This window comes from Anguilla rostrata, chromosome 2, assembly GCF_018555375.3.
Source record: "Anguilla rostrata isolate EN2019 chromosome 2, ASM1855537v3, whole genome shotgun sequence".
Lineage (NCBI taxonomy): Eukaryota > Metazoa > Chordata > Actinopteri > Anguilliformes > Anguillidae > Anguilla > Anguilla rostrata.
The window spans coordinates 58,728,131-58,740,372 of record NC_057934.1 but is presented as its reverse complement, the minus strand read 5'-3'; the positions used below and the strand labels follow the sequence as shown (position 1 = coordinate 58,740,372).

At 48.4% G+C, this 12,242-nt stretch overlaps 1 protein-coding gene across 2 annotated transcripts in view; it reads right to left on the bottom strand.

Moving 5' to 3' along the window:
• Positions 1–408: 408 nt before the first annotated feature.
• The window catches only part of LOC135248650 (glucagon receptor-like), a 72,953-nt gene continuing 61,119 nt past the window's right edge, over positions 409–12,242 (bottom strand). For both annotated transcript variants that reach the window (XM_064323471.1, XM_064323470.1), the window contains exons 10-14: positions 10,246–10,315; positions 7,963–8,051; positions 7,550–7,691; positions 7,233–7,274; positions 409–5,982 (exon numbers count right to left, since the gene is read on the bottom strand). In XM_064323471.1, the coding sequence (XP_064179541.1) occupies positions 5,593–5,982; positions 7,233–7,274; positions 7,550–7,691; positions 7,963–8,051; positions 10,246–10,315 (733 nt within the window). In that variant the 3' untranslated portion in view covers positions 409–5,592. The remainder of the gene's footprint in view (positions 5,983–7,232; positions 7,275–7,549; positions 7,692–7,962; positions 8,052–10,245; positions 10,316–12,242) is intronic.

The following is a 12,242-nucleotide window of genomic DNA, read 5'->3' as shown; positions in this document are numbered from 1 at the left end:
CTGTTGTTTAAGAAGCCTCTGTTTCTCACCAGTTTGCTTCATGCTAGTCTTTTACTGACAAGTCATTACGAAGTGTAGTTACTCATAGTAAAAATGCAGCTGCCTTGATTTGGCTCACACAAGCCATTATTACGTACCTTCGTACATCATTTTGTCAATTTAAAAAACTGGTCTAGAAGACAGTAGTACAAACCATGACCTATAAAAACATAATTTTAAGAGCAAATTCAGAATTTCCTTCATATTAGTGTGTGATGATGAATTTTTCATGCTTTCTGATATGAACCAACATGATAGAGACCACATATTATGCATACTTTCATATACTGTATTTTTATTATTAGCTATATTTGTCAATGCTATATATATATATATATATAATATTAAAATCACATTCAGCAGCAAACAGAGCACAAAACAGATTTTATTGTTGTATATACACACAAGCAGGAAGTCCTTCCCGGGACTCGGAGGAGGTCTGACGAACGTACAAAACATACAAAACTACGACGACCTAACCAAAAAAACAGTGAGATAAAACAATGGCACATTTCAATGTTTCTTTTTCTTTCTTTTTTTTTGTTTTGTTTCTTCTTTCAGAAATTGTAACATGAGGATACATTCAGATAGAATATGTACACTCCAGTGCCAGCATTGTATGGAGCGCCCCCCCCCTCCCCATTCAAATACATGTAAAACGGGAGTCAAAAAACAGCCAATGGAGGGAAAGGCGGGGGTTGTTACAACCAGTCCTGTTGTTGAGCGAAACAGCCCCCCCTTCCCCCCTGACATAATGGACGTTATAAAATAGCCAATTCAGGGAACAGTATGGGAACTCCAGCGAGGGGGGCGGATCTTATTGTATAATGTCAGAGGACTGGCTAATTTGCCTAACCCTTCCGGCATAGGTGCTCTCAGCAGTGCCATGAATTCCTATTGTCCCCTGTAGCAGTCAAGATTTATTTTTAAAAAGTGGAATAATTACTCAGCAGTACGTCGTGACTAGTAGCGATGGGGGGGGGGGGGGGGGTGAGGCTTCATGAACCGCCTAGTGCGTCACTGTCAATCATTCACTTGTTTCAACCAATCAAAATGTTTTTTGCAGAAAGAACATTTGGTTGAAATCAGCGAGCGACTGATGAAAAGCTTGTGAAAGCTCCACGCATTTCGAGGCTCTTGAATACTAAATCTCTTGGTTTCAGTGATCATGCCATGCTTACCAATGGCACATACGCCATCCTTTAGACCAACACATCACCCTCTACCACCACCACCACCACCCCCGAATGATGTTTTAACTGGAGGCTAAGCAGACGTAATTCCTCGCTGGGGGGGGTGGGGGGGCAGAGGGTGTGTAAGTTAAAGGGAGGGGCTTCTGGTTTATATTATATGGACGTACATTACAGTATTTGTCGCAAAAACACTTTGGCACAGGTTCAAGTCCACTGGTACTGTGCGTTGATGTCCAGTTTGTGTAACAGGATAGACTTCTTTGTGGCGGTTCATGTCGATGTATGGCATCTGAGTTTCTCCCGGTTACCACCATCGTCAGCCACCTACCCCGCAGCGGAAGGAGTTGGGGTAATTGACATTTGAAAAGAAAAAAAAAAAACTGTAAAATGCACCCACCCCCAAACCAAAATAAAACAATTTAATAAGCATCTCCACTGACAGTGTAAGCACAAAATGGAGGTAATGAAGTGGTCTGAATCTTTGGTTCTCTGCAATGTTGATGAAGTTAAGGTTCACCACGGGCTCGTGGATGGTGTGCTTGTCTAAAGCACTGACTCTTCACGCAGAGATGCTGTTCTAATGAGCTCCTGACCGTGCCAGTGTCGGCGAACGTTGAAAATCCCGCAGGGCAACGCGTAATTGGCTGTGGCGTCACCCGGCGACAGAGGATTTTTGGTAAGCAGAGCTCCGTGTCTCGCTATACAACAGTGCCTCCTCTGATTGGCCAAACACCAGGTGTGTGCCTACGTAGGCTGCATTGGTTTGGACAGTCCTCCAGGTGCAGCAGCTGCACAGCTCAGCTGGAGAGACTGCAGAGCATAAAGAAGCGGCAGCTGGCTGCATTCAAATACACCCTCCTGAACTTCAGTTACACCCTCCTGAACTTCAGCTGCACCCTCCTGAACTTCAGTTACACCCTCCTGAACTTCAGCTGCACCCTCCTGAACTTCAGCTGCACCCTCCTGAACTTCAGTTACACCCTCCTGAACTTCAGTTACACCCTCCTGAATATCAGCCACACCCTCCTGAACTTCAGTTACACCCTCCTGAACTTCAGCTGCACCCTCCTGAACATCAGCCACACCCTCCTGAACTTCAGTTACACCCTCCTGAACTTCAGCTGCACCCTCCTGAACTTCAGCTGCAAGCTGCACCCTCCTGAACTTCAGCTACACCCTCCTGAGTTGACGGACATTAGCAATGGGGGGAGGGGGGGAGGTATGGATACAGCTGCTTGATCTGAATTGGGGAGTAAAGAAACAGGGGAGATGATGTATTTTTATTATCCACCACCCCCCCCCCCCTCCCAACCACCCCTGTCTCCCTTAGAGGGGGGTAGGTGTTCCAGGGGTCCCCCCTGTAAATCACATGTGGTCCCCCTCCCAACCTCTGGCCTCTTGCATCTTCTAAACCACACCCATGTTTTTCAGATAAAGGTCTCACCTGCTGTACGGAGAAAGAGACGGTCACAGTGCCAAAAAATAATAAATCTCTCACCAAAAAAATGAGAATTTGATCTGTTCTGACTATGTGTGTGTGCCTGTGTGTGAGACAGAGGGAGGAGCATGCACACCCACACTCTCTCTCTCTCTCTCTCTCTCTCTCTCTCACGCACACACACACACACACACACACACACACTCTGCAGATGAATGTGCCTCCACTGTGTGAATAACACCCTCAGCCTGTGGGAGAGGACAGGCGATTAAGTCAAACACACAAGCCAGCTCCTCAGGGCGGATGCATGCAACTGGCCTTCGTTTCAGAGCGCACACCAAAAAAACAAAACAAAAAAAAACAAGACGCAAAACAAGTCTCTTATATCTGCATATACACATATCTACATATTTACCATGTACACCTTTTAAATTAACATTGTGCAAATAGGCTTACATTGTCATTTGTCAGTCTTGTTTTCAACACTGAGGAAGGGGAGAAAACACCTGAAAGCTGAAGAATGGCAATGAGCAGGCAAGATTTCCGCCATTTTCGCTGAGTACAGGGGGGCTACAGTGCACCCCCTCTTCTCCCACATGGAAATCCACGTTTAATCAAACATTGTATTATGGAGCACGAGGCAGTGTTGGCTGCCTATACCGCTCTGATTGAATCCTGCCGGTGCATGTACAGCATGCGCACAGATAAGGTTTTGCATTTTGATCATGCCTGTGTATGCTCCATGCACTGCCATATCTTAATGAAGGTCTAGCCGGTGGACAGTAGCCACCTTGGCAGGAAAAAACCAAGGTGATTGGTTTCCCTGCCCAGTTGCATGAGTAACAGCCACTGTGATTGGTCTCCGTGCCCAGCCCTGTGATTAACAGGCACTGTGATTGGTCTCCAAGGCAAAGTATTCAGACTGTTTTTTAGTTCTTCTCCGCAGCTCTGCGGCAAGTGTAGTCCTGGAGAAGAAGCTTAAGTCTTCCTTGAGAGTGCGGTGGAAATACCTGGCAGTAGCCACAAGATTGTGAGCGACAAGCGTATGTGTAAACATGTGTTTTTTGTGTAAATGTGTGAGCGCTTGTAACGGCCTGAGTATGAATGGGTAAGGGTCGTATCTGGTCTGGTACACGCCTCACACAGTTGCGATGACACTTTGATTCCTGTTGGGTCGAGGGTCTCTAACTGAGGGCCGAGCGGTGAGCAGGCGCGAGCCTCGGCCTGCTACAGATCCAGACCGCATATCATCATGGCAACGCGGTCACGACAGCGGAACACGTGCCCGAGCCATCCGATCATCTATGCCACGGGGCGAAGCCATCCATGCCACGGGGAAAATGTGCTTGTTTCTGTCAGGGCTGCGTGGACAGATCTGCACCCACACGTCCAGTCCGCGCTGTGTTTGGGTTAGGGGCAAACTGTCATTTCAAATACATTTTGCAACATATTGCCAATGTGCTGGAGTACAGAGCCAAAACATACAACAAAAATGTGTCACTGTCCAAACACATACAAACTGCACTGTATACATGGGTGTTACACATTTTTAAGAATACAAAAGCACTCTAGATATGAGTTTGTGCTGAAATTCGGATGACTGATTCCCCCTCCAGGGGGATTTGGGAGCGCAGCCCCCACCCCCCCCAACTTCTGTTCTCCAAGCCAAAGGCTGCGATTCAATCAACGTTCCCCCTTAGCTTTTACTTTCAAGTAAACGCAAGCACTGCAATTCTGCACAAACTCACACCGCGAGAGTCAGCTTCAGCTCACTGAACCGCGCTCAGCACCGAATCAGAGGCTTTGGCCGGAATTCAATCCACATTCGTCCTAAAATTTTCACTCGCAATTAGTCAGAGTTTATGGACAAAGTTATGGACAAACGTTCATTGAATCCCGGCCACTGCTCCAGACTCAGAGCTGATGACAGTTTCGCTGCGGAGCAAAGCAGGAATTCAGTGCCAGCTCAGATCAGAGGGAAGATCTATTTCACTCTACTCTCCCCCAGCCAACTGTACTTTCCCCACTTCATACAATGCCCTATAAATTATAAACAATGATAAAAAGAATTTCAGCGATAGGATCTGTCCAAAACCTCATTACCGTACACATACAGGACTGTCTTGCGATATTTTTAAGAGCTGGGTTCCCTGTTCTTCCATATGTGGGCCTAGAGCGGTGAGATGCCACAGGAGATAGGGACAAACGGCACGGACATGAATCATCCTATGACCACAGCCGTTTCTTTGCCTGCCTGCTTCTCAGCTCTGCGCTGTGACTCTCTGAGGTTCCCCGAAACACCGCGATCGAAATGCCAGACCGTGGGGGACCACGTGAGACAGTGTGAGACCGTGCAGGACTGGGCTGGAGGGGCGAGGCGTGTGCCTGCTGCCGGGCCGACTCTGAACTATGATTGGATGCGCAGGTCACTGATTCAGGTACAGAAAGGAGTAATGTGTATGCATTTGAGTGTGTGTGTGTGCATGTGAATATATGTCCACCGAGACATACACCCCCCTTTTGACACACTAAGTAGATGGGACGGGAAGTCTTAGACCGTGTCTCTTCCTCCCGGTTGAGGTTTGCATTACACCCTGCCGACTGTAGAGTTGGGTTCGATGTGTGCCAGGCGAGCGAGCATCAGCTCCAGAATGTCTGCGCTGAAACAGTCCAAAAAGGTCCAGCCAACCACCGCGCAACTGAGCACCAGCGTCTTCACTGACCAGGTACGGCATCACGGACTGCGAGCCCGTTCCGTCCCAGCTCAGACCACTAGTCCACGACTGCCACCGTCGGGCCCCGTAGACCAAGGGTGGGGCCTGGAGCAGGTGAGAGTGGGGAGGGGGGGGGTGGGATGGCGAGGGGTGGAGGTGGAGCAGCTGGTTCCTCTTTCCTTTTTCCCCCGGGGTGAACAGAGCCCTCTCAAAAATTGCTCTCGGCGCCCCCCGCAGGGCTCTGGAGGCACTGCGCCCAGTCCTCCAGGCGGATGTTCTCGGCGAAGGCGCTGCAGTTGCTGGCTCCCTCCGGTGGCGGGTTGGGGAAGGGCAGGCGGGGCACGGCCTTGCCGGTGCCGTTGCGGCAGGCGGCCACCAGCTTGTGGTTCTCGTCGGGCGCGTCGCCGTTGGCGGACGACGCGTGGTCCGGCGGCTCCGACAGGTCAGGGGGGTCGGGATCGGGGTCAGGGTCGGGGGCAGGCACTGCCACGCTGCCGCTCTTGATGTGGGGCGTCTGGCTGTGGGTGTGTCTGTACTCCTCCTCAATGTCCTTCCCCAACTTCCACCTCCTCCACCGCTTCAGCATCTCTGACTGAACCTGCAGAGAGAGAGAAAGAGAGAGAGGGACAGAGGGGGAGAGAGGGGAGAGAGAGGGAGAGAGAGACAGAGAGAGAGAGAAACAGAGAGAGAGGGACAGAGAGGGGGGAGAGAGTGGAGAGAGAGGAGGGGGGGGAGAGGGGAGAGAGAGTGAGAGAGAGAGGGACGGGGGGAGAGGGGAGAGAGAGAGGGAGAGTGGGGACAGAGTGGTACAGAAAGAGACAAGGAGAGAGAGGGGGAAGAAAAAAGAAGGTGAGAGAGATACCGAGAGAGAATGGGAAAGAAAGAACGAGGGGAGAAATAGAGATAAACGAAGGGACAGAGAGAGGAGGACACAGAGAGGAAGAGGGTGAGAGAGAGTGGAAGTGGGAGGAATTTGAATTGGTATCAATTCAATGTAAATTTACTGAGCATCATTTCTTCCTGAAATTTAGTCTAGAATTTCCATGTCTGCCGGAGGAAATTAAACCAAGGAAAGTGAACAGACGGAAAAGTACTTATTTCAGTCACACACACATTAAACTGAAATTAAACTGGAATGACACTGACAGCCAGTCCAAAATGATAACCCCGTGGGCACAGAAATGGCAGGCAACACAGTGCTTCTGTAATTACATGTTGGAGGTAATAGCATTGCACCCTGCTAGCTACCCTTAATGCCTGCTAAGGCTTACGTAAACATCAGAGGCTTTACAAGGGTAGAGTGACTTACAAAATTAATTGTTTTGTGCATTTGAGTGTGATTTATTCTTAACCAAAGGCCCTTTCACATATTTTCTGTATAAAAATCGCTCTCTGTCTCTCTCTCTCGGTCTGTGTGTATATATATATATATATATATATATATATATATATATATGTGTGTGTGTGTGTGTGTGTGTGTGTACACCTACACCACCATTAAGCCCACGAAATGAGATCCTGTGGATTTTGCTCTGGTGGAAAATAATAATAATAATAATAATAATAATAATAATAATAATAATACGTATTATTATTATTATTATTATTATTATTATTAGCATTAGTAGCTGTAAAGTAGAAGCAGTAGTAGAAGTAGCAGTAGTAGTAGAAGTATTTCTCGTTCTTCAATGGGTATAACATTGCAAACATCTGAATGTTAATTACTCAATGGAAGAACCATGCTCATTTGAATGTAAAACTGCAAACGTCCAGGAAGATATCTGTGACCATATGAGCCCAGAACAGTTTCTGTGCAGTGGGATTTGGACAAAGACAAAGGAGACTCACCTCCTTGTTAACAAAGCAGTACAGGATGGCCACCAGCAGACCCTGGAAGCAGAGAAATTTTGATTAAAAAAAGCCTACATAACACTATCATACACATGTTATAACACCTGTCATAACCAGTCATGAAAGCATTATACCTTATGACGGATGTCATGGCAGTACTTTTGTACCAGTTATTTCAAAACTATTTTTATAACACCAGAAAACACCTGTGACATAGTTGTCATAAGCTATCGTGTTTATGACAGAGTTGTGTTGGCTTCATAGTTAAAACGTTCTAGTGTGTGTATGGGCATTATGTGTGGGTGACCTCTGACCTGGAAGGAGTTGAAGAAGAGGTTGTAGAAGAGCTTGATGAGGCGCAGGGATCCGTTTGGGGTGTGGTCATCCGTCACAAAGATGAACAGCACCACATGGATCCCCAACAGAGGAATCAGAGTGAGAGTGGACTTAGCCAGTCTAGAGAGAGAGAGAGAGAGGGAGAGATAATATATTACAAGTCATGCCAATAAAGCATTATTTAATTGAACTGAAAGACAAAGGTTGTTGGGGGAGAGAGAGGAAAAAGGTAGAGGGAATAAGTGAGAGGGTGCGTGAGGGACAGATGGACAGAGGAACAAGATTAGAAGAATACTACTGTGATTGCTTACGCCAGCTCTAACCAACTAACTAAATTCACCCCCATGGCAACAGTGCACTGTAGATTCCCCCCCAGAGCAGCGCCCCCTACCGGAACTTGTAATCCGTGTATCTCATCTGGTGGGCCTTCAGCTTGGACATGAGGATCTTAATGATGCGGATGAAGATGAAGAAGTTGACCTGTGGGAAGGAGAGGAGAGAGGGAGGCACAGATGACTCAGCAGACCAGCGGCTTTGTAAAGGGAACCATCTTTGGTGGGACGTCCCCAATTTACGTAGTGAGGACCTTCAACCAATGTGTGTGTTTGCGTGTGTGTGTGCATGCATGCATATGAGTGTGTGTGAGGGAATTTTCTTCTTCCAGAACACATGCACATGTGCATTTGTGTATGTTAGAGTAAGAGCTCCCAGGCTGTATCTGTACATGTGCCTGTGTGTGTCGCATATGTGTATGTGCTTGTGCATGTGTGAGTGCATGCGCATGTGTGTGAGTGTGTGTGTGTGTGTTAAATGTTTATTGCATGGAAAAGGACTGTAATGAATACGGTCTCAGCTTTATCAGTGTTTTATTTTCTTCAGGCAGTGACTCTGATGGCAGTCCCCGCTGTCTGTCCCGTTAACAAACGATTAAACGCCCTCTAGGGACCCAACCAGAAAAACTGAACCACCACCCCCCCCATTACCCTCCATCCCTGGTAAGTCAACTGTGAAAATCTGTGCAGTTCTCACAGCTACACAGGAAGTTGGACAGCAGCGCGGGAAGCCACTGGAAGTTGCCATGTAGCCCCACCCCCTTTACCTCCCGCAGGGAAGACTTTTACGACTAATTCCCGATGGCTATCCATGGCTGCGCTCTGTTCAGATGCAGGCATGATGGGAGACCTAGGGGGTGGCGGCACGGTAGATTCTCACAGACTCCCCCCCCGCCCCCCTTTTCGGCTGTGGGGAAAACACCGGGCTCCCCCCCACCTAGAATCGTCACACCAGGGGCGTCAAACTCCAGCCCTGAAGGGCTGTGGCAGCCGCTGGACTTTGGCCTCTCACAACACGAGCAATTCATTTAAGTCATCGATTGGCTAAAGAGACCTCACACCTTGTTTTCAGGACCATGCTGCTGTGAAAGAAAACCACAGATACCTGCAGACACCGCTGCCCTCCAGGTCTGGAGTTTGACAGCCTTGCTCTACACCGCACTCCGACAGGGAACGTGTCCAGCATCCTCACTTCATACATTATGGTCTTTGTGTGCGGTGCCAGAACAGCATAATGGTTAGGGAATCTGGGCCTGACACTCTGCCATCGTGCCCTTGGGGAAGGCACTTAAAACTAAATGCTTCAGTAAAACATACAGCCGTACAAATGGATTGTACGCACAAGGAATGTAAGCGGGGTAAATTGCCCCGGATGAAAGCATCTGTTGAAATGTAAAATGATGTGTAAAATTTTGTGTAAAATGTTGTGTGTGTCTGGCAGGCACCCTCATGCACAGTGAATTCCATACCTCACACCATGATTTCAATGTGCACATATGGGCATTAGCCTAGGCCCAATGAGCAGTGGAGTTCAACACTGTCCCTGCTGGGAACCAGCGGCTCAAAACAACCTGGCGTAAATCCTAGCTCTATTTCCACCATGAGAGACTGCCTCTTCCTAAATACACTGCCAGCTTAGCGGCATAATCGTGGCCTGCATGGCTGTTGTAGAAAAGGAGCGATGAGCTTCACGAGTCAAGGTGGGATGGCAGAGCGAAACGAGGGTGTGGCACTCCAGCCCACAGGTAAAATAACATCAGAGCCATACCAGAGATCTGCTCCCTTACAAGTGTTGAAATCACACAGAGAAAGATCCCTGTGTCTTTAGTCAGCTTGCTGTTGTATATATGAGGAATTCTGTGAGACATTGAGCAGAACATTTGCACCTTAAGGGGATGCCTTTATCTGTGCCACACACCGTGAAGTCCTGCTCCACTCTAGAGAGTTCCACTCTACACTAGAGAGATCTGCTGTACTCTAAAGAGTTCCAATGTACTCTAGCGAGCGCTCTACTCTAGAGAGTTCCGCTCTACTCTAGAGCGTGCTCTACTCTAGAGAGTTCCGCTCCAATCTAAAGAGTTCCCCTGTACTCTAAAGAGTTCCGCTCTATTCTAGAGAGCTCTTCTTCACTGTAGATTTTTGCTGTACTCCAGAGAGTTCTGTTCTTTTCTAGAGAGTTCTGCTGTACTCTAGAGGGACCTGGAAGCGAGTCAAACTATTCAGCTCAATTCCAAAGGGGTTCTGCTGTACACAGAGATGTTTGGTTGCACATAAAGGTCTTGTTTTCAGAGAGGAGAGAGAGAGAGAGAGAGAGAGAGAGAAAGAATTGGTACAGTACTCACCAGCACGGCGAAAAGGATAGGCGAGCGAATGATCCACCAGTAGCCCATGTTGATGTTCCTCTCCCAGCACCTAAGAGGAGAGAGAGAGAGAGAGAGAGAGAAATAGAAAGAGATACTTGATGTTTGGACTTTTCCCTCGTCAACTGCTCTCATAGATGTTCCATTGGGTTTAGGGCCGGTGTCTGTGATGGGAATGCCATCCTAATAAGATCCCCTTGTTCTCAATAATGCATTATTGAATAAGAAGTGCAATTCATCATCTCTCTATACTATATTTATATCTGGAAAGAAGCTAACTGAATTGTAATTCAGAGTTTCATAATTGCATTATTCCTTGATGAATAATGAAGGCAACCAGGACTTGGTAGTGTTCTCAGACTTTCAATCCACATTTTCCACATACTGCATATGCACGGTGGTGGAGTAAATTGTTTTAAAGAACCTGAGACTGCTGTTTTAGCCTAGGGCAGAATATTCAGTTGTGCGTAAGTACTGTGTGTGTGAGACGTGCCACACACACACACACACACACACAAGTCTGCCTGGCGTGGATGTGTGGGAATAGCAATGTCCATGTTTAGAGCTTTCCGCACACCTATTTCCGCACCGCGTTGGGCGTGACGCACGGTCGAGCCCAGTCCGGAGCCCTCATATGAAGACACAGCTGACATCTCGCCAGTAAGGTGGTCGCAGAAATGAGCTGTGATGAATTCAACCTTCCGAGCTCCGCTGGCCTACATCATCTCTGATCTCCACCCTCCACCCCTTCGCACCTCCGCCTCCCCCGCTGCTGCCGTTAACGACCAGCACCATGCATCCGGTCAGCGGCCGTCCCTCCCGAGCCACGTGAAGCACAGCTGATGCCTCCTCCTAATCAAATTCCTCCACCTTGCACACTTTTTTTTTTTCCAGAGGCTCAAACAATTTCACATGGAGGCGAGAGAACCGTTTTTAAAAATGAGCGAAATTATACCCCCGATGACACCCAGCTCATTTCATTCTGCAATTTAAAAACAGCGGAAATGAGGACAGAGTGCGTGCTCTGAATCTGTTCGCCCTGCAGGTGAGCGGGTTCTGTTTGGCTGCGCCTGGTGAGACGGGTCTTGGTCGCGACTGGCGGAACAAACCCATCCCAGAATTCAGCATTTTCCTGTCAGGCGTCCAGCAGGGAGCTGTTTGCCCACGGTGGCGGAACATCAGAGGGGGTCGCCTAATTCATAATGGACAAACTGTAAGAGGGCAGGACAGAATGTTACCGGATGTGGCCCATGCAAGCGGGCAGCCTCTTCAGAGTGGCCCAAGTGAACAGGGCATAGGGCGGACTGCGCGTGTCATTTCCTGTCTTGGGGGTTGTGAGCAGCAGAGAGCAGCAGCATCAGAACGCTACTGAACGGCTCCATGGTAAGAGTGGCGGGCTGAGGGGCATACCGTGAGTTCCCATTGATCCTCACCACTAAGGCCGCTAAGGGGTCTGGAGCCGTTACTCTCGCCGGGACAGTCCACACCCTTGACCGCTCTGGAGCTGAACAGAGCCCTGTCTGGACCCCTGTGACTGTGTGGAGGGATGAACGGATCGGTGCTTTTACACATTTTGGGGTAAAAACCAGGCACCCGAGGGGGTCCCATCACCAAGGGGGTCCGTGTCCCTTCATTTAAAAAACGAACATCAGAAGGCCCTGCCGGAAGAAACCCTGGCTTCACACAAGGTTGCGTCGCTCAGCCACGACGAATGCAGGAGAACGCCTGAATCGTTGTCCAAAACAGAAGCACAAAAAACACTCAGAAGACTTGTTTTTCGTTCTTTTTTTACCCCCATCAGCAGCTTCTGATGTTTTGCTTTCCTGAGTAAAGGTTAGGAAGCCACAGGAGGCGGCGGTGGGTGGTGTGAGGGGTGGAAGTGTCTGAGGATTTTCCGAAGCAGACTGAAGACTCAACATGCTCCACGGCACCCGTTTAACCCCTCCAGATAACCACTCTTTTTCTCTTTCTCTGGATTT